This window comes from Oncorhynchus gorbuscha, linkage group LG08 (genome assembly GCF_021184085.1).
Source record: "Oncorhynchus gorbuscha isolate QuinsamMale2020 ecotype Even-year linkage group LG08, OgorEven_v1.0, whole genome shotgun sequence".
In the NCBI taxonomy this organism is placed as follows: Eukaryota; Metazoa; Chordata; class Actinopteri; order Salmoniformes; family Salmonidae; genus Oncorhynchus; species Oncorhynchus gorbuscha.
This window is the reverse complement of record NC_060180.1, coordinates 18,843,293-18,866,816: the sequence shown is the minus strand read 5'-3', so window position 1 is coordinate 18,866,816 and position 23,524 is coordinate 18,843,293. Positions and strand designations below refer to the sequence as shown.

Here is a 23,524-nt window from a genome sequence, read left to right as displayed (position 1 = left end):
TCTCTACCCACTCAGACACAACCAACGCTGCTGCTAAAATGATTATTGATTAGATGTGTTACTCCATTCCACTGCTGTCATTGATTATTGATTTTATTACCATTACTAGTTTATCTATTTATCCTGCTACTGGTCATTAGCACGGTTTACAATGTATATATTACCATTACTATATTACTGCTACCAGTAACCTTTCAGCCCAGTTTACATGCATATCCTTCTACCAGTCACTTTTTATTTTAAATCTATAAAGCCACCGACCTCAAGGATCCTGTTTTCGGCTTACAATGTCTGCAGTACTGCGGACAGCCTTGAACTTTCATGGCTTCAATGAGAGGGGGCAGTCATTCTCCCCTGGTTCAATCTCCCCCTCATCACTCCGGGGCTGCTCTCTCCCTGCCAGGTTAAATATACTCCTGATCCCCCCCCCCCCCCCCCCCCCTCCACTGTTTCCTCCTTATCTCCAGCCGGCTGCCCTTGTTTGCATGGCATCCCTCCATGGAGAGATTACTGGGGCCCCATGGTTTTGACGTAGTGCACCGGGTACCAGTGTAAATATTGTGACATGTTTTTTTTCCCCCAAGCCGACCGGCACGTCAAGGCTACCACCTGTGGGTCCGCTGCGACGCTCTCTTTCTCCTCTGTCAGAACGCCAGTGCTCCACTGTGCCGCAACGGATGGCCTGCCTAATGAAGTGCCATCTTTAATCTTTAAATATTTATTCTGCTTTAATGAGGGAGATATTCTTTGAATATTTTTCACTCTGGAGGTTCTCCTCTGAGGGAACGAGCAGTCTTTGTGTGTCCTCTCTTCCCCTCAACCTAGACCCTGGTTTCAGACTTAATGTAGATATTTTTAGCCGTCCATCCGACGAACAAAGCCATGCCCGTCGAGGCTGTGTGTTTGCATTGCTTTCCAGGAACTGTCAAGCTATTCCGTTAAATGACAGGACAGAGAGACCGTTTCTTACATGAATTTGCTAGTCATAGATAATCAAGTGAAACTAAGTCACCATACATGGAAAGAACTCAACGAAAGCTTACTCCTCTTCTGCTTCCCTACTATGAAAAGAGCTTCCTCATCTGTCTGTTTCCGTCTGCCTGTCTATCAGGCTGAAATGGAAAATGAATTTGACTATAACAGTTTTGTCTCACACAGCAGTCCGTGTTAATGATCTAGTCATAAATCCAGTGGAGCGTTGTTAGTCAGGAAGTGATAATGATTCGAGTGTTGGAGTGTTGTGCAGGCAGTTCAGTTAGTGGCTTTTCAACTATCATTTCCTTTAGATGATGACCTTGGCTGTTTTATTACCGTGGTTCTCATTGTGAATATATTGTAGTTGAACATTAGCTGAGGTTTATGGTCAGTTCATTTGCAAGTGATAGGTACTCCTTTTTTCCCTTCTTTTTTTTAAGCGACCAAGGATGACCACGTTTTTACTTTCATGGGCTTTGTAGCACCCTTGGGGCAGGTTTCCCAGACACAGATTAAGCCTTGATCTAAAAGGCATGCTCAATGGTAAATCTCTATTGCAATTGTCCTTTAGTACAGGACCAGGTATAAACTGTATCTGAAAGCCGTCCCAGTTTTAACGTCCCTAAGTTTAAACGATCATCTACGACCATCGACTCCTTGCCTGGCCTCCAGTTAAGAAAAGATATCCAGTGGTTAAAGCCAGACAACAAACTCCATGGCAACGAAGGAGAAAACAACTGACATTTCTTAGAACATATACCCAGTGAAAAGCGGGGTTTATCTTTGTCCAGAACACTCCATTGAGGTATAGTGAAAAGCGGGGTTTATCTTTGTCCAGAACACTCCATTGAGGTATAGTGAAAAGCGGGGTTTATCTTTGTCCAGAACACTCCATTGAGGTATAGTGCTGAGTGATTAACCTACAATGACTTTTTTTAAACAGCTAATTGACCAAATGTTGGTTCACTTATTATAATTGTACTTTGTTTGTCTTTTTTCTGAGCTCAATGCGCAGCAGATTCTTTGGAGATATATCAAATCAAGCCTGAACTGTGCGATGTAGTAGGGAGTTGTAGTTTCCAACAGGCCAATATTCCACACAGTGGAAAACGTGGTAATTAACTACAATGACAGTAATCCATTGCAAGCCTACTTGTCCAGTCTGTGTTTCTTTTATGCCTGCTATGTAAAAGAGACAGAAGTGAATTGATTGTTGGTATTCAGCAGTCATGAAAGTATGTCTTATTTACTTGAAAGAACTACTAAAATAGTGACTTTGTCAGACAGCATAGGCAGCAGCTCTAGAAATGACTTGGAATTAAATCATGAAGTCATTAAATAATTTAATATCCACATCTGAAATATTTGATTAAAGTAAAGTAATGAATGATTGTTAATAAGTGATAAGCAGTAATGGGCAGGCACTACCTTCATGGGACTTTTATGAATTGTTTTATTCGGTGTTACAGCATTCAACCCACATAATGCATAGAGCATTTAAACGGCCACAACCAGTAGAAATCCACTTTTTCGACCTGAGAGACAATGGCCAGATCTTACCCATGATGTTGCACAACGATGCAAGTCAATAAGTCATCCTTTTAGTCAAAGTATAAATATTTGAAGTGCCAAATCCTAATATGTGACCTCCGATGTTTCCGTGAGTCTTACATGTCTTTTCCTACGAGATGACGTGCAAATTATTTTCCGCTTACATTTCGTTTCATGGCTGGTTTTATTTCAATGTTACCGCCCACCAGCATGGCAATGTTTATTAATCACAAACACCTGCTGCAAAGTTCCTCCTATTCACGAGTCGTCTGAGAGCCAAACAGCTTTTCTCTGTAGCCTACACTTGGGATTCCACTAGATTTAACAGCCACAAAGTCATTTTAAAAAGTGTCTCTCGTACACATTCATGAAAACAAAAAATTAAAGGTTAGCGTTAGGCTAAGGTTAGCAGTGTGATTATGGCGATTTAGGTGAGAGTTAGATTTAAAATCAGATTTTAAACGTGGTTTATGGCTTTGTGACTGTTAACTAGTGACGACTTGGCCACCTTGCCATGGAGCAAATTAAAATAGGTGCTCATTTTCAACCGTTCCATTGATCCTAAAGAGAAATCTCCACCCACCCCGGGCACCGGGCCATGCAAACCGAACACGCCCATTGCTGCAATACACGCTCCAAACCATTCAATATTTATATACATGCTCCAAACCATTCAATATTTAAATACATGCTCCAAACCATTCAATATTTAAATACATGCTCCAAACCATTCAATATTTAAATACATGCTCCAAACCATTCAATATTTAAATACATGCTCCAAACCATTCAATATTTAAATACATGCTCCAAACCATTCAATATTTAAATACATGCTCCAAACCATTCAATATTTAAATACATGCTCCAAACCATTCAATATTTAAATACATGCTCCAAACCATTCAATATTTAAATACATGCTCCAAACCATTCAATATTTAAATACATGCTCCAAACCATTCAATATTTAAATACATGCTCCAAACCATTCAATATTTATATACATGCTCCAAACCATTCAATATTTATATACATGCTCCAAACCATTCAATATTTATATACATGCTCCAAACCATTCAATATTTATATACATGCTCCAAACCATTCAATATTTATATACATGCTCCAAACCATTCAATATTTATATACATGCTCCAAACCATTCAATATTTATATACATGCTCCAAACCATTCAATATTTATATACATGCTCCAAACCATTCAATATTTATATACATGCTCCAAACCATTCAATATTTATATACATGCTCCAAACCATTCAATATTTATATACATGCTCCAAACCATTCAATATTTAAATACATGCTCCAAACCATTCAATATTTAAATACATGCTCCAAACCATTCAATATTTAAATACATGCTCCAAACCATTCAATATTTAAATACATGCTCCAAACCATTCAATATTTAAATACATGCTCCAAACCATTCAATATTTAAATGCATGCTCCAAACCATTCAATATTTATATACATGCTCCAAACCATTCAATATTTATATACATGCTCCAAACCATTCAATATTTATATACATGCTCCAAACCATTCAATATTTATATACATGCTCCAAACCATTCAATATTTATATACATGCTCCAAACCTAGCCAATTTACCGGAGCTTGTATTCTTTCTATTTCTGTGGCGGATTTTCATTGATACAGTATATAGCTGTGTGATTTAGATGATGCATTGATACGGTATATAGCTGTGTGATTTAGATGATGCATTGATACAGTATATAGCTGTGTGATTTAGATAATGCATTGATACAGTATATAGCTGTGTGATTTAGATAATGCATTGATACAGTATATAGCTGTGTAATTTAGATAATGCATTGCTATGGTATATAGCTAGCTAGCTTGCTGAAATGATAGAGAGAACAAAGGATATAGATATTTGATCAAGTCCGTGTGCATGCCCAAATAATAATGACGCCTAATGAATCCTACACAGTTTCACTGGAATTATCAAACGGCAAAAGTCAGGAAAACGTCAACCCTCAACATTACAACAGCTGGTATAGGCAGGGTTTAGAGTCAGGAAAACGTCAACCCTCAACATTACAACAGCTGGTTTAGGCAGGGTTTAGAGTCAGGAAAACGTCAACCCTCAACATTACAACAGCTGGTATAGGCAGCTTTTAGAGTCAGGAAAACGTCAACCCTCAACATTACAACAGCTGGTATAGGCAGGGTTTAGAGTCAGGAAAACGTCAACCCTCAACATTACAACAGCTGGTATAGGCAGGGTTTAGCGGAGACTCCTCTCTCTGCTAGTCTTTCTGAAATGATTTTCCCCTGGCATAGCATGCTAGCTAGTTACACTAACAGCTGTCAGTCAGTGTCCTGTTTGTTGTTATTTCTCTGCTATATGTGGAAATCACCACGACAAACATCGGGCGGCAGCGTAGCCTAGTGGTTAGAGCGTTGGACAAGTAACCAAAAGGTTGCAAGATCGAATCCCCGAGCTGACAAGGTACAAATCTGTCGTTCTGCCCCCCCCACACTGTTCCTAGACCGTCATTGAAATTAAGAATTTGTTCTTAACTGACTTGCCTCATTAAATAAATAAAAAGTCCCACCCCAATTCCTAAATATTAGCAGTCTTCGAGGTGTAACCTAAACGAGAATTTCCGCTCTTGGACAGGAATTACTCAAATTCCTCTGAGGTGGGCCTTTTTAATGGAATATAATAAATACAATCGAAAACGGGGATTATTTCAATAATCGAAACCAAACTGACCTCAAAAAGCGCTAATCGCTCAGCACTACTGTGGTATGAGGTCCATCTCCCCTAGAATTAATTCATAATCAGCTACACAAACACTCACAGCTTTCATGTACACTGGGAGAAACTGACAGATCTGTTGCTCTTGTCTTTGCTGAACAACCTTGTTCCGAGATCACTTATCAGCAAGGAACAAACGTGCAGAGAAATACAACAGACCCTTCTGCCTGCTTGTTTCCTGTTGGGTGACAGCGCTGCTCAGTCTACCCGGTGTGCTGTTCTGTTGCAACCCCTTGGGGAGACGTATGGATAGAGAGAAGAGGGGCCATTGCCTCCCGGAATTTAATGGTCAGAATTCCGCTGCTTGGGCTTTTCGGTGCGTGACCCCCGGGGTCTGAACAGAGGAGGGTTGAAGAGTGCGAGAACTTCATGTTTTCCTTTCTTCCCTTTGTTCCATCTGCTTTTTTGGTTCAGAAAGCAAACAGTGGTTGTCGCCCCTCTTGGTATTCCAGTAGATGGACAAGCATCTGATCAACTCAACAGGCTTCTAGATCCAATCAACCAGCTTGGAAGTCTGTACTTTTGGCAGGGTGAATTACACACACATATACAGTTTCTCTCAATGAAGCTTGACTCGATTCATACAAGTAGCGTAAGATTTAGAATGGAGATCATTTAAGCTAAACATTAATGTTCACCTATCCAGTCAAATTAGTTAATTGTTTAATCCAGAGTCTCCAAGAGCAGCAACCTCCCACCAACACTTCCTGTCTTGCCATTGGTCCTCACATAATGCAGTTTGAGGCTTAGCGCTTCTGACCTTTCTCTGTTAGAACTCTTCTCTACACCCTCTAGTCGCTGTAAGTGTTGGAGAGGTCATAGTTCAAACTGACCATAAGGTAGCACACCTGTGGGTGAATGAGTAAGCGACCCCTGGGGCCAAAGCAACAGTCCCCTGCCTCTCTCTCCTGTTACAATCAAAGGAGCCCAGTCACTGTGTGTTACTGCTGCCAGTCTCCCCCTGCTGGTGGGTTCCTGCACTGTATATACTGGCATGGTAGGATGAAGTTGCCTTTCCAGACAATGATCTAAGGTCTGCATTGCATTTTCCCCCAGATAGTTAAAGTTATGATTGGGGGTAGGGTAATCTGATCCTAGACCTGTAACTTAGGTCCTGGGTGGAATGTGAGGCACCAGCAGAAACAACAGCCTTCTACCAGCCCTCTTGTATACCATAGCCTCAGGTCACGGTTCAGTCGAGTGGAGTGGACAGGATGCATGCTGGTCCTTAAGAGATGAATAAACCCGAGCCCTATTCATTATCATTCAATCTTGCAGCATTCTTAAACCCTTTCTTTCTGATAAGCTCAGTTATCATCAGATCTGTAATTCCCTCTGCCCTCTGCTTCCCTGTGGTATCTCTCCTCCCCTAGAAGCACATGGCTCCAGCATTGCCAAATATAGACTAAAGAAAATATTATAATTTAACTAACAGTTAATAACAGGGGATCTGTCTGGCAACTGTCTTGTTTGGTCTGTAATGCTCTCTGTGATTGAAGTATTATCAGGGACTTTCCAACCCGGGAACGCATCTGGTCCTGTGATAGAGGTCGTCTGATTCCCCTCATTTCCTCTCTTTATCTACATGCCATTTTATATACTGTAGCTTCTATAGTCAGGCTGGAGCAAAATGAAGGAGAGGATTTGAGAGAGAAAGGCTTACCTTTCTTTCAGGGAAAAATCTGTATCTGGGATTTATGTTCCAGATGGGCGCTTGTTTAGGAAGAGGTTGTTAAAAAAATATATATATATATTCCCAATATACTCTCTTGTTCGCTCTTTTACACACACACACACACACACACACACACACACACACACACACACACACACACACACACACACACACACACACACACACACACACACACACACACACACACACACACACACAGAGTGTACCAAACATATACATATATATATATATATATATATTTGTAATAATGACCATTACAGCAATACTGAATGAACACTTATTTTAACTTCATATAATACATAAATAAAATCAATTTAGTCTCGAATAAATTGTTTAAATAATGAGAAAGTAAAAGTGCAGTATGTGCCATGTAAAAAAAGCTAACATTTGAGTTCCTTGCTCAGAACATGATAACATATGAAAGCTTGTGGTTCCTTTTAACACTTCAAGATTCCCAGTTAGGGTAGGTTGTAGTTATTGTAGGACTATTTCTCTCAATACCATTTGTATTTCATATACCTTTGACTATAGGATATTCTTATAGGCACTATAGTATTGCCAGCCTAGTCATAAAGAGCGCTGTGCCTCAAGCATTTTTTTATTTTTTTAAACTTTTATTTAACCAGGCAAGTCAGTTAAGAACATATTTCAATGACGGCCTGGGAACAGTGGGTTAACTGCCTGTTCAGGGGCAGAACGACAGATTTGTACCTTGTCAGCTCGGGGGTTTGAACTCGCAACCTTCCAGTTACTAGTCCAACACTCTAACCACTAGGCTACGCTGCCGCCCCATTGCGAAAAGCTGCTGGCAAACGGAGGAAAGTGGCAATCAAATATCAAATCATATACTTAATTATAATATAATAAAAACACAGAAATACGAGCCTTAGGTTATTAATAATGTAAAATCTGGAAACTTTCATTTTGAAAAACAAAACGTTTTTTCTTTTAGTGAAATATGGAACCTTTCCGTATTTATCGAACGGGTGGCATCCCTAAGTCTAGATATTGCTGTTACATTGCACAACCTTCAATGTTATGTCATAATTATGTAAACATCTGGAAAATGAATTAAGAAAGAAATGGCCTTGACACAGTTCACAACGAGCCAGGCGGCCCAAACTGCTGCGGCAGGGTAGCCTAGTGGTTAGAGCGTTGGACTAGTAACCAGAAGGTTGCAAGTTCAAATCCCCGAGCTGACAAGGTACAAATCTGTCGTTCTGCCCCTGAACAGGCAGTTAACCCACTGTTCCTAAGCCGTCATTGAAAATAAGAATTTGTTCTTAACCGACTTGCCTAGTTAAATAAAGGCAAAATAAAATACCCTGACTCTGCTTACACTGAACGCAAGAGAAGTGACACAATTTCAGACACCGCATTGATTATATGCAGTGCAGGACAGGCTAGTTAAACTAGTAATATCAGCAATGTTAGCTAGCACCTTACCTTGGCTCCTTGCTGCCTGCACTTGCATAACAGGTCTCCTCGTGGATTGCAATATAATCGGCCATAATCTGTGTCCAAAAACACAGATGACCGATTGATATGAAAACTTGAAATGGGCCCTAATTAATTGGCCATTCTTAACACAAACTGGTGCGTCTGGCACCTACTACCATAACCCGTTCAAAGGCACTTAAATCTTTTGTCTTGTCCATTCACCCTCTGAATGGCACACATACACAACCCATGTCTCAAGACTTAAGAATCCTTATCTAACCTGTCTCCTCCCCTTCATCTACACTGATTGAAGTGGATTTAACAAGGTGACATCAGTAAGGGATCATAGCTTTCACCTAGTCAATCGGTCATGGAAAGGGCAGGTGTTCCTAATGTTTTGTACACTCAGTGTATGTGCACACACCTTAGAGAGAGAGAACCCCCCCCCACATGCCTCCCCAGCTCCCACCTGCAACCTGTGTGTGTGTGTCTGCAGAGTCTCTCTCTGTGTAGTTTAGTCGTCCCTCCCCTGTGTAGCCAGACTGGCTTGGGGTGAGGAGGGCCTAACGCGGACAAAGCCTGCTCCTCCAGCTGTCAGCAGCCTGAGCATTTAGGCTTTATAAGCTGCTCAGGGCCATAGCCCCAGGACCACTACTACTGACTACTGACAGGAGAGACCTGGAGGGGAGCGGCCTATATAAACTATTATACAAAGAGAGGCAGGAGGAGAGGAGCTGGAAGCTCGATAAATTGGGTCGGCCTTGGTGTGAAATGGTCAGTGACCAGCTGACTTCCCTCTCCTCCACATCGTTGGGCTTAATCGTCCTGGCCCTGCTCTCGGGGCCGGTTTCTGTCTTAAATGTCAGCTGTAAAATCTGTCAGATTCACTGGGACTGGGAGCCCTGTGGGACTCGGGTTGTTTTCAGGGTCAAATACTTGGTCTCTTTCCATCTTGCTCTCTCTTACCCAAAGGCCATATGTGTGGAATGGGAGGATGCCTGGGCTCTAAGCAGATGTAGATAGTAGATAGCCTGTACACCCACTCTTTAGACAGGAAAATCTCAGCACTGCATTCACTTATTCTCTCTCCCTCACAGGTCTCCCTGCCTGACCGACTCCGTCAGATAAGGCCGACACACCAGTTTTCAGGTGAGACGTCTCAGCTTCCTCCGGTCTTAACACCACCTCAAACCTACCACCACTTCTATACCTTGTTTACCCCGGAGTCTCAGTCAAGTCTGTCCCGAGACTTAGCCTAGTTGTTAAAAGCGACGCCCCCCCCCCCCCACATCCTTCTCTCCTTACACCATTAGGGCTCTATTATTTAGCACAGCAATCTCTGCTCTGCTGAATCGCCTCCATCTTCACCTCTTTTCTCCGTCTTCATCACACGATCATGTTTCCTTTTCCGCCCTTGTTTTTATAAATGGCTGCCTCTTGAAATGTAAACGAGTTATACACACACAGCGGTCACCGCTATTGACGTGTTTCACCAGATTGTTGCTGAAAAAAGATAGGAGTGTTCATTGCAGTTCAGAACGGGTTATAGTGGCATGCTTGTATATCCGATACTGAAGCATTTCCTGTGGATCTCTAGATATCGACTCGCGTCACCCCTGTCGTTCGTATAGACCCAGCTGTTATACATTGCTTTTTTTTCTTCTTAAAAATGTTTCCAGATCTGACCACAACCGCTCCACCTAGAACAATAGTAACAAAACTAAAACTAAACTTCAGAGTACAAGGTGACACTGACCCATTTTTCCTTCAGTAGCCCTCCCTACCCTGTGCCTCCTCCCCACCCATCCACCTAGCTTCTGTACCCTTGTGGGAGGGGGTGGAGGACCCTGTGTGTTGCGATTTGTCTCCCAATGGCCCACATGTTGGAGTGGAAGTGGTCAAGGCGGTGAGACTTCTCCGGCTAAGAATAGAGGTTCCTTTCTAGGGATGTGCTCAGTCCCCCCCATGTTCACAGAGGAAGTTGGATCTGCGGTGAGAGGGGAGGTCCACTCCAGGGCGCCACGTCTTTGAGTGGTTCTGGGGGGTTTTAGTGGAAGCACCATGAGAGTTCCTCACCTTTCTCTGTTCTTGCTCATTTCTTTCTTTCTCACTCCTCATTGTCCATTCTGTGTTGTAGACTCTGTCTCTGTCTGTCTCTCTGTCGTCTCTGTCTGTCTGTCTGTCTGTCTGTCTGTCTGTCTGTCTGTCTGTCTGTCTGTCTGTCTGTCTGTCTGTCTGTCTGTCTGTCTGTCTGTCTGTCTGTCTGTCTGTCTGTCTGTCTGTCTGTCTGTCTGTCTGTCTGTCTGTCTGTCTGTCTGTCTGTCTGTCTGTCTGTCTGTCTGTCTGTCTGTCTGTCTGTCTGTCTGTCTGTCTGTCTGTCTGTCTGTGTGTTCATCTCCGTCTGTGTTTCTCTCTGTCAAGGTGCCTTTGCTAAAGCCGAGGCTTAGTTAGTACTTCTGAGAGAAAAATGATCCTTTAAGTGCTTGCCCAGGAAATGTAGTGTGGCGGCACGGTTGACATTGATCATGTCAGGGTAACTTTGATAGATCGCGGTATCCTGTTTATGATGCAGGGTGGTGAGCGTCTGTCTGGGCTTGGGACTCGATTTGTCCGTTCTTCTTCTTCTAACGAGCTGATATGGGCTGCTTGTTTTGCTCTTTGCATTTAACCACATATTTATATTTGCACTGTAGCGCCTTGTTGGTCTCCTCCAGTTCCACCCACAGTGATAAATGATCCAGCCAGCCTGCAGGGACTGAGACACTGTTTCAGTGCTGCTGTATCGTAGTCATAAAGCCACTGAGCTAGTCTCCTAACCTGGTCTGGTCCCAGAGGGCTCATTGGAATCAACCCAGCCCACTGCAGGTGGAATGCATTGTCTTCATTCTCTAGTGGCTCCCATGTAAGGCAGGTCTTGTGCTGGAGATATTTCCCAGTTTACTAACACACTGACAGTGCACAGCTCTCACGGCATTGAGTTCCCTGACCCCCCCCCCCATCCTCCGGCACTACCATTGCGCACCCTGCCTGCATCTGTGTTGGACTAGCCGCAATCGTAAACAAAATCTTAATTGCTCTGCAGCATTGGCCCACATTTGAGATCGTGTACCCCCAGCCACCCACACAGCCGTATAATCATTCACATTTAAGGTCAGAGTTTTCTTTCCACACCTGTAACGCTATATTTGAGGAGGACGGGAACACATGGAGGTTATGGTGAGGCTATTTTTGGTCTCCGTGAGGAAAAAGTGCTCATGACACACAGAGGGCTTTGGGGATGGCCTGGTTTTGAGTTGGGGGAGGGGACCTAATGGAAAAACCATAAGGCTGCAATCTTTAGGCCATATGGAAGCGTCATCAAATTTGACCCTGCTGCATGGTTGTGTTGACTCGTTCTCTGTAGGGTTTGGGCCACTGTCAGCATAGAGCCGCTGTGTACCCACAGGGAACAACTCAGTCTGACAGGCAGTTTCACCAGCAAGGTTTTATAGCTGCCTTTTGGTTTATGATGCTGTTAGCTGAGCAGTTTTGCAAACAAATAATTATTCTATGTCCAAGACAAATGTCAAGTGAACATTTCTTTTTACTTTTAATAGAACTGTTGCCTCTGTTTATCTTCTATTTCTGTTTTGCGTCGTCATGAGACATTATCCCGAGGACTAATTTTGGTTACAAGAACATGGATTGTGATCTGACTAATCCTACTCTCTCTCTCTGTCTGCCCCTCCCTCAGGCGTGTTCCTCTCTGCCGCCTTCAAGATGAACAGGTTGGGCCTCCACAGGGGGCAGTGTTGAAGGCTGAGCCCCAGCCCGCCGAACCCCCAGCCGAGACTCTGCTGAACCCAACACACACGCACAGAAGGTCTGCCACACACACAACCTGAGAGCAGGAGCTACTCCCCCACGATACAACCAGCATCTCCTGATAACGGCCGTGTTTACGTGTGTACGAGGGAGCTGTGTGGTGTTCAGTGACGGGGAAAGGAGAGAGGAGAGAAACTGCTGATCCGCCGAGAGGAGAGGAGGGGAGCGAGCGGAAGAGGAGGAGGAGTGTGTGAGGAACGCAGAGGGAGAAACCCAATCCTCTTAGGTAGCAGAGCTGAGAGCTGAGGACGGGCGTGCCTGGGAGCCAGAGAGAGAGAGGTAGGAGAGTGCAGAGATAGAGGGAGCCCAGAGACCAGCCCAGGCTGAGTCGGAGCAGCCAGACAGGCAGCGTGTTGTGCATCCAAAGAGGTGGAAAGGCGAGCAGGGCCAAAGCCGGAAGGCGACTCATGGGCTATGGGGGCCATGGTGACCTAGCGTAAATGGCTATCCCTCAGCACAGCTTGGTGCCCGTGTCTGCTGCTCAACCCTCCCCCTCTCTCTCCTCCTGTGTCCCTGCCCGCTGCTTTGCCCCGTTGCTGTTCGTCCCTGGCGCTGCCTTCTGCTCTGCGCCGGCACTGCCCCTGTCGTGCTGCGGCCATGGTGGCCAGCCTATGGAAGCTGGTGCGGGGCGTCAGGCAACTGGAGCTCCATCGCCTCATCCTGGCACTCATCGTCTTCTGCCTTTTCTCTATGGCTTTCCTGGCCTATTACGTCAGCAACAGCCCCAAGATCAAGGAGGCTCCCCCGCTGCCCTTCAGTGACTGTCGGGGGGTGCCGGCGGCTGTGGGAGGTGGGCAGCAGGCGCCCCTTTTCCTGCCTCACTCGGGTCGGCTGCGCCAGGTGAAGGCCATGGACAACTCTCGTACGGACACAGTGGTGCTGGTGTTTGTAGAGAGCATCTATTCTCAGCTGGGGCAGGAGATCGTAGCCATCCTGGAGTCCAGCCACTTTAGCTACCGCACCGAGATCGCCCCGGGGAAGGGAGACATGCCCACGCTAACGGAGCGCAACCGCGGACGCTACGCCCTGGTCATATATGAGAATTTGCTGAAGTATGTCAACCTGGACGCCTGGAACCGTGACCTTTTGGACAAGTACTGCATGGAGTACAGTGTAGGCATCATCGGTTTCTTCAAGGCCAACGAGAACTCGCTGCTCAGCGCACAGCTTAAGGGCTTCCCTCTCTTCCTACACTCACACCTGGGCCTGAGGGATTACCGAATCAACCACAACGCCCCACTGCTCTACATCACCAGACCCAACGAGGTGGAGCAGGGCCCCCTGCCCGGGGACGACTGGACCGTGTTCCAATCCAACCACTCCACCTATGAGCCTGTCCTCCTGGCCAGCACCAAGTCCTCTGATGCCCTGGCCCACCTGGGGCCGCTCAGTGCTATGCACGCCACCGTGGTCCAGGACCTGGGGCTCCACGACGGCATCCAGAGGGTCCTGTTTGGAAACAACCTGTCCTACTGGCTGCACAAGCTGGTGTTTGTGGACTCCATCGCCTACCTGACGGGCAAGCGGCTCTGTCTCTCGCTGGAGCGCCACCTGCTGGTGGACGTGGACGATATCTTCGTGGGCAAGGAGGGCACCCGTATGAAGGTGACCGACGTAGAGGTGGGTTCACTCTCGCTCTCTTTCTTCCTCTCACACTCTGCCTACTGTAGGTTCACTGTCGTTGGTAATTAAGCTTGTGTAAAGATGTATTATTCATGACGTTAAAAAAACAAAATAGGCGGTTATTCCGAAGAGGACGATTATTCAGCCTGTTACCTTAACAAGTATAGATGTTTCTGTTAAAGCAACCTTTGATTTACCACTTAGTTTTCAGGAAAGTGCTTCTTTCCTGCTCCTCTCATCATGGGACACATATTGATTTCCAATGGGATTCTCCGTAAGGTGTGTGACTTGTTTCTAAGGCAAGGCCTAATAAAGGCTAGCATTTATTAGGATGAATCTCAACAGGATCGGTGTCTTCTGCCATTAGTCTCTTAACTATTTTATCTGGTTGTTAGCCTGCTACTGTGTGTCATTGGCCTGATTTACTTGAGTTCAGTTCACTTTGAGAAAAACACCCCTGGATGACTTTAAGCCTTTTCCAGTCTTAACCAGAGCCTTATTTGAAGTGACAAAAACCGATTCGGAAGAGTATCCAGTACGTCACAGCTCTCATAATGGCTTTTCTCTATCATCTATAGCTGTTGAACACACTTAACCCGCGTCAGCAGTTTGCAATGCAGAAAAGTGTTGCCTGGAGGGCCACTCTGACAAATGCATCAAACTAAATGAACACAACTAATGGGAAATATTAGGAGGATTAATTAGGCTGTTGCACTGACAACAGGGATGCAGTTTGGAGAGTGATAGGGGGCGGGACAAGGGAGCGAACTTGTCGCTTCAGCAAGGGCTACCACAAGTCAATCAGCCAGTTAATGAGCCTGTCATCAATTCAGCCTGACAAGGTTGGAACCAGGCGGTTGCATAAGTAAGGGCATATGGAGGGAGAAAAGTACTGTTGGCACTGCCACAGTGTTTAGTCATCACACCACCGATGAGACGTTTCGGGTTAATTGCTCCTGTGGAAATGATGACTAATAGACCGTTTGACGTCTCAGGCAGCCGAGGCAGGTACATGCATGCTCTTGAGGCCGTAGCTGAACGGAGAAAACAACATTACATTACAGGTATATGGATTCATTGTGGAGCACAGAATAGAACAGCCGAGCTGGTGTAGTCAGAAGAATGGCCCATTGATTTTTTTTCTCACCTCAATCTTCTGAACAGAAGTGGTCTTCTCTGAAAGGAATTGGCCTGCTTGGTCTCTAGAGCATCAAGTCAATGGAACCACTTACCACTTTCTAATGTGTTAAAGATGCTGAAATGTATTTGATGACTTTTCAAATAACATTTCCACTCGGGCTGGGAATTACCATGGACCTCACGATACGATATTTTCACAATACTAAAGTGGCAATACGATATGTATTGTGATTCTCACTATTCTACGTGTATTGTGATTCTCACTATTCTACGTGTATTGTGATTCTCACTATTCTACGTGTATTGTGATTCTCACTATTCTACATGTATTGTGATTCTCACTATTCTACGTGTATTGTGATTCTCACTATTCTACGTGTATTGTGATTCTCACTATTCTACGTGTATTGTGATTCTCACTATTCTACATGTATTGTGATTCTCACTATTCTACATGTATTGTGATTCTCACTATTCTACATGTATTGTGATTCTCACTATTTTACGTGTATTGTGATTCTCACTATTCTAAGTGTATTGTGATTCTCACTATTCTAAGTGTATTGTGATTCTCACTATTCTACATGTATTGTGATTCTCACTATTCTACGTGTATTGTGATTCTCACTATTCTACATGTATTGTGATTCTCACTATTCTACGTGTATTGTGATTCTCACTATTCTACGTGTATTGTGATTCTCACTATTCTACGTGTATTGTGATTCTCACTATTCTACGTGTATTGTGATTCTCACTATTCTACGTGTATTGTGATTCTCACTATTCTACATGTATTGTGATTCTCACTATTCTACATGTATTGTGATTCTCACTATTCTACATGTATTGTGATTCTCACTATTCTACATGTATTGTGATTCTCACTATTCTACGTGTATTGTGATTCTCACTATTCTACGTGTATTGTGATTCTCACTATTCTACGTGTATTGTGATTCTCACTATTCTACATGTATTGTGATTCTCACTATTCTACGTGTATTGTGATTCTCACTATTCTACATGTATTGTGATTCTCACTATTCTACATGTATTGTGATTCTCACTATTCTACGTTTATTGTGATTCTCACTATTCTACGTGTATTGTGATTCTCACTATTCTACCTGTATTGTGATTCTCACTATTCTACATGTATTGTGATTCTCACTATTCTACGTGTATTGTGATTCTCACTATTCTACGTGTATTGTGATTCTCACTATTTTACGTGTATTGTGATTCTCACTATTCTACGTGTATTGTGATGTTATTGTGATTTGATGTTCCAGACATATTGCTCACCATTTGTCTGCTGCAGAGAGACAGAAGAGAGCATGTTTTCATCAGTCATGTAAATAAGTGCTGAAAACATGTTGGCTCACTATTTAAAAAGAAGATGGGAAACAACGATGAAAAAGAACAGCGTTTGTAGCGCAGGTACAGCCGACTAGCGAAAGCCAACGCTGCCTAGCAACAACAACAACAAATATATTTTGAAAATTGTATATTGATCCGGACAGTTGTCTTGTGCAGCATTAAGATATTGCCATTTTGAAGTTAAATCACCTAAATTCTCTACTAAAGTGGATGTAAAAAGCATGATAAACATGTGTTGCTCTTTGGGGACCCTGTTAATCATCTGTAGTCCATTGCAACCAACCATGTTGATCCTATTAACATTTTGAGGTGTCACTAAGAGGTTGGTTAGAATTTTTCTTCCGCCTGCCCTGACGTGGTGTTGTTGAACATTGTGGTCGTTGCCATGCAGGCTCCACTTTATTTACCACAGTGTTGTCTAACTACCCCTACCACCTGGCCTCTGGTTGAGCAAAGCAGCTTTAATCACCTCAAGCAGTTGTGAGGCGAGTAACGGGGCACAAACAAGGCATGGCTAATGGACCACTAATCTTGTCTATTATTCTCACTCTGGGTGCAACCTCAGCACTGCACTGACTCTTAAGCACTAAAGCTGATTTACACACACACACACACACACACACACACACACACACACACACACACACACACACACACACACACACACACACACACACACACACACACACACACACACACACACACACACACACACACACACACACACACACCACGCACATACATGCATAACCACGTTCACTTTTCTATGCTATGTTAGACACTGTTGACTCCTGCATCTCAGCTGTATTCTACTTGCTTGGTTGATGGTTGAATTTACATTCAGTACCCTTGGAGTGCTGCCATAATCACTCTGGTTGGATGGGTACTCGGTCACCTCAGCATCACAAACAGGCATTTCTAGATCTCTGTCCTTACGGTAAATGGCAGCTGCTGTTTGCAATTGACCATGTCCTCTCATCCTCCTCCTATAATGCAGGCCTGGGCCAGGTAGGAGTCCTGGACATGTTGACGGTCTAGGGCAGGGGTTCCCAAACCTTTTCACTCTGGGGCCTCCCTTCCAGCATTTGGGGAACAACCCGCTGCACACGTGCAACATCTATTTCTATGTGCACAAGCACTGTTTTTGACTAACTGTTACCAGAGAATTTTGCAGTTTTAACGCAAATTGTCTTGCAATTCTATACATTTTGGCATGTCTAATGTGTAACGTGATATTTGAGTGACAAATAAATTACAACAATATCTAATAAAAAAACATTTAAAAAACATGGGTTAGTTGATCTGGACATTTCTGACAAGTTATAAATAGCTCTTTAAGGTATGCAATGACTGACAATCTACCACCCAATTTCAAAATGGCACATTGTGCGTTCTGTCAACTTTAAAGATTCCGTTTAAAGTTGAGTTTGGGAACCACTGGTCTAGGGTATGGTCAGTCAATGCCCAGAGGCTTCAGTCAGATCATCACTGCAGGTTAAGGCTTTTAAGCCAACCCGGGCATTCACAATGTCCTTCGATTTGTTTCTAAAGACATGGGGAAATTCAAGGATATTGAGGTCAGTGATCTGTAGGCATCCATTTGATAAGGCAATCGAAGAGGAAATACAAAGAGCTCTTCTCACCTCCTTGTCGGCTCTCTGTACTTGGCACAGACGGTGAAGACCAGTTGCCATGGTGACTAACCAGAGCCCCTGACCTACCCTTATGCCCCCACCCCTCTGTCTGTCTGCCCTTCTGCCTACCCCAGCCCTCCTTACTTTGACCCCTCTTTACCAGGCTGACACAAAGGTCCGTGTGTCCCCACAGGACATCACCCAGGCATATGCTCCATACCGCACCACCCTGTCCAGTAGCCTCTCTCCTCTCCTTTTTGAAAGACGATCGGTTGTTGTGGTGCAGACGGTTCAGTTACTGATCACCGCTTGTCGTCAGACATGAAATATCGCTTGATCTGTCTGTGGGGACACATTTGTCTCTCCATCAGCAAACCTAAGGTCCCAGGCAGCCAATACTGAGACATGGATCATATTGCACAAACACACAGACCGCACAAACACACAGACCGCACAAACACACACAGACACTCATCCTAATCGGCAAGAAAAACAAAGTGTGTGCACATGCTCAAGGACATCAGTCCCCCTTTAAATAAGTCAGCGATTGTATCTCTTATCAGGTACAGCCGCTATCTCTCTCCCAGAGGTACAGTGCATAGCTCTGGGTTGATTTGTGGAGGCAGAGCAGCTATCTCTTTCCCCATTCTGGGATTTGTATATGGATGCTGCTGTAATCATCTGATATGGCTGATAAAGTGTGAAGCTTTGGGGATTTATTGAACAGGACTCCGTGGCTTTGCTTTGGAATCCCATTTCAGTCTGTACAATAACCCCAACATCTGCTCATTCTTTCACACTTGTGGCTACCTAGATATGTTCTGATTTTATTCCATGTCGTCCCATGTCTGTTCCATGTCTGTATTCTTCACTTGAATGATGCATCTGCATTTTATGTCCAAGAGTTATTTCGCCATCTAGTGGTTTAGAAAAAAATAGGTTTGTCAGCAACATTATAGTTTTTAAAGATAATAACTGCAATTGTGACTATAATTCCCATTCCTCTGTCATGTCCTCGTTTGCAGGCCTTGCTCAATACTCAAAACAAGCTGCGAACGCTGGTCCCTGATTTCACCTTTAACCTCGGCTTCTCTGGAAAGTTCTACCACACAGGTGAGAGAGCATCTCGAAGTGAATACACAGAACATACCCTGTGCTAGACAACGTCACTGTAGATTTTGAGTTGGAGAGTGTCATGAAGAAACTCTCTGTACCCCCCCCCCCCCCCCCCCCCCCCCCCCCCCAGGCACAGACGAGGAGGACCGGGGAGATGACATGCTGCTAAGACACAGAAACGAGTTCTGGTGGTTCCCCCCACATGTGGAGTCACATGCAGCCCCACCTGTTCCACAACGTCAGCGTGCTGGCTGAACAGATGAGGCTCAACATGCTGTTTGCCCAGGTGATTGGGCTTTCAGTCTGTCGATACCTAACATCATGATCATACGATAGCTCTGTCTAGTAAGATGCATGCTGTAGTTATGGCCGTGTTGATCCAGATGGTGAGTGGTACTTGGATTCCTGTATGCTGGCCGTTGTAGATGCTTCCTTGTTCGCGATTACAATAAACCACGGTAACAAGGCTCCCAGACATTGAGGCTAAAGATGCCCCCAAGGCTGCCTTGTTGATGTAGTGAGTGGCATTGGGAGCTAAGGGGCTGGGCCCAGCGAGCAGACGGTGTCAGTGTGTGTGTGAGGTGAATACTAACCAACACCACGTCCCCTCTCAGTAATCCCTGCTGCCGTACAGATGTCTTTGCTGGCTGACACTGACGGAGAGCATCTCTGAGCGGTCAGGGGAGAGGATCCTTCAAACAGCTCTCCATAGCTTCTCCTTAGGAAGGATACACACCGTCTCAACTGAGCTGAACAAACACCAATCCCTCAAGCGTTCCCAACACTGTGTTATTCCAGCGAGGGGCACAGTGGCACGGTACCACCATACATTAAGATTTGGATGAATTTTTGTTACTCTCTAAAGGATTTAGGCTCCTACTGAGCTTCCTGACTGTTTCTTATTTAGCAGTGTGGAGTGGTTTGTGGACAGAGCAGGGCAATGTCGCCCTCCAGTGGAGGAGCTGCACATTATTTTTTTCTGCTGCGTGTTTGTTTTGAAGCAGACGGGGACTCATTCATGGTTCAATAAAATGTCCATTTAAACACGTTTTGTTATTGTAATTTGTTCATGGTGTCCTTTAATGTCCCTAGACACTACTAATATCCATCTGTCTCTCACTCTATCTCTACCCCCCCCCCCCCCCTCTTCCTCTCCAGGAGCATGGGATCCCTACAGACATGGGCTATGCTGTGGCCCCCCACCACTCGGGGGGTCTATCCTGTCCACAGCCAGCTGTACGAGGCCTGGAAGTCAGTGTGGGGCATCAAGGTGACCAGCACAGAGGAGTACCCCCACCTCAGACCTGCCCGCTACCGCAGGGGCTTCATCCACAGTGGCATCCAGGTCAGTCTACTGTTAGTCATGGCAGTTAATCAGTTTATTAAGTGATGAACTGTGGTTTAAAGCTCGCCGCCATTGGACTCTGGAGGGATGAATCACGCTTCACCATCTGGCAGTCTGACAGACGAATCTGGGTTTGGTGTTTGCCAGGAGAACGCAACCTGCCCAAATGTATAGCTTGTGCCAACTTTACAGTTTGGTGGAGGAGGAATACTGGTCTGGGGCTGTTTTTCATGGTTTGGGCCCCTTAGTTGCAGTGAAGGGGAATCTTAATGCTACATCATACAATTACATTCTAGATGATTCTGTGCTTCCAACTTTGTGGTAACAATTAGGGGAAGGCCCTTTCTTGTTTCAGCATGACAATGCCCCCGTGGGACCAAATCCATATCAATGCCTATGATTTTGGAATGAGATGTTTGACGAGCAGGTGTCCATATACGTTTGGTCATGTAATGTATAACTCAATAATGTCCTTCCAAGAAATTATAATTAAGCAGCTTTTCTGCTTTTTTTTGCCTCTGCTTGGCCTGTTAGGAAATGAGTGATTTGGGTGTCTGCTAACATTAGCTAACATCTTCTAAACAGCCAGCAGGCCAACTCCTTCAAACCATTTTTGTTAGTTGTTGCTTAGGCTTATTCCTTTTTCTAACACCAGCTGTGGATTGCTTGGCTTGCTAGCTCGCTTGCTTGCGTGCAGTTAGCTCATATCAGCGCTGTAGCGGTGACTGAATAACTGGCAGTCAAATTCCATGTGATGGTTTATTCATGGTAATTAGGCTTCTCCAAGCTTTGATGATGCTGATGGTTATTAGTAGCCTACCAAATGTGTTAACTGCCTGGTACTCAGCACTCTATTATCCCTCTAATCACTCTGATATCAATGCAAATGTTATCGAAAATCTAATCAAACACTTAATGAGAGCTCATGTTGCCCAACATTTCTATAGGCTATGCAATTGTGCGAGAAAATAAAGTAATGGCCTCTACTAGAAAGAGGAGGATCCCATCAGCTTTCTATAGGCTAGGCCTACTATATTTATTTCTCAACTTTCCTAATATTAAGCACATTGTTTATATTTACAACAGTAGTATAGCCTACCTGGCTGGCAGTAAAAAATAAACCACGGGGAAAGGCATCCTCCATTCGCTATTTAACATGTATTTTTTTTACGTTGCCCTGTTTCGATACAGGTGCATGATAATGGTCCATTCTAAATCAAAACACATTTCCCAAATATGTTATTTAGCATATGTAAAGTAGAGGTCGGCCGATTATGATTTTTCAACGCCGATACCGATTATTGGAGGACCCCAAAAAAAGTCGATACCGATTAGTCTGCCTATTTTTTCCCTTTTATTTGTAATAATGACAATTACAGCCATACTGAATAAACACTTATTTTAACTTAATATAATACATAAATTAAATCAATTTAGCCTCAAATAAATAATGAAACGTGTTCAATTTGGATTTAAATAATGCAATAACAAAGTGTTGGAGAAGAAAGTAAAAGTGCAATATGTGCCATGTAAGAAAGCTAACGTTTAAGTTCCTTGCTCAGAACATGAGAACATATGAAAGCTGGTGGTTCCTTTTAACATGAGTCTTCAATATTCCCAGGTAAGAGGTTTTAGGTTGTACTTATTATAGGAATTATAGGACTATTTCTCTCTATACCATTTGTATTTCATTAACCTTTGACTATTGGATGTTCCTATAGGCACTTTAGTATTGCCAGTGTAACAGTATAGCTTCCGTCCCTCTCCTCGCTCCTACCTGGACTCGAACCAGGAACACATCGACAGCAGCCACCCTTGAAGCAGTGTTGCCCATGCAGAGCAATGGGAACAACCACTCCAAGTCTCAGAGCGAGTGACGCTATTAGCGTAAAGTAAAGACTTAAGATTAAACCAAGAATATTCTGATGGGTGACAATATTAGCCTACCACTTGTGAATTATATACTGCTCAAAAAAATAAAGGGAACACTTAAACAACACAATGTAACTCCAAGTCAATCACACTTCTGTGAAATCAAACTGTCCACTTAGGAAGCAACACTGATTGACAATAAATTTCACATGCTGTTGTGCAAATGGAATAGACAACCGGTGGAAATTATAGGCAATTAGCAAGACAACCCCAATAAAGGAGTGGTTCTACAGGTGGTGACCACAGACCACTTCTCAGTTCCTATGCTACCTGGCTGATGTTTTGGTCACTTTTGAATTCTGGCGGTGCTTTCACTCTAGTGGTAGCATGAGACGGCGTCTACAACCCACACAAGTGGCTCAGGTAGTGCAGCTCAATCCAGGATGGCACATCAATGCGAGCTGTGGCAAGAAGGTTTGCTGTGTCTGTCAGCGTAGTGTCCAGAGCATGGAGGCACTACCAGGAGACAGGCCAGTACATCAGGAGACGTGGAGGCCGTAGGAGGGCAACAACCCAGCAGCAGGACCCCTACCTCCGCCTTTGTGCAAGGAGGAGCAGGAGAAGCACTGCCAGAGCCCTGCAAAATGACCTCCAGCAGGCCACAAATGTGCATGTGTCTGCTCAAATGGTCAGAAACAGACTCCATGAGGGTGGTATGAGGGCCCGATGTCCACAGGTGGGGGTTGTGCTTAGAGCCCAACACTGTGCAGGACGTATGGCATTTGACAGAGAACACCAAGATTGGCAAATTCGCCACTGGCGCCCTGTGCTCTTCACAGATGAAAGCAGGTTCACACTGAGCACATGTGACAGACGTGACAGAGTCTGGAGACACCATGGAGAATGTTCTGCTGCCTGCAACATCCTCCAGCATGACCGGTTTGGCGGTGGGTCAGTCATGGTGTGGGGTGGCATTTCTTTGGGGGGGCGCACAGCCTCCATGTGCTCGCCAGAGGTAGCCTGACTGCCATTAGGTACCGAGATGAGATCCTCAGACCTCTTGTGAGA

The 23,524-nt window shown here is 44.4% G+C and overlaps 1 protein-coding gene across 1 annotated transcript in view; it reads left to right on the top strand.

The window, feature by feature from the left end:
- The window catches only part of LOC124041280 (bifunctional heparan sulfate N-deacetylase/N-sulfotransferase 2-like), a 191,564-nt gene that overhangs the window by 161,973 nt on the left and 6,067 nt on the right, over positions 1 to 23,524 (top strand). The window contains 7 exon segments of the mRNA XM_046358688.1: positions 9,577 to 9,628; positions 12,213 to 13,963; positions 19,149 to 19,236; positions 19,370 to 19,434; positions 19,436 to 19,525; positions 20,398 to 20,448; positions 20,450 to 20,584. Coding sequence (XP_046214644.1) covers positions 12,941 to 13,963; positions 19,149 to 19,236; positions 19,370 to 19,434; positions 19,436 to 19,525; positions 20,398 to 20,448; positions 20,450 to 20,584 — 1,452 coding nt within the window. The 5' untranslated portion in view covers positions 9,577 to 9,628; positions 12,213 to 12,940.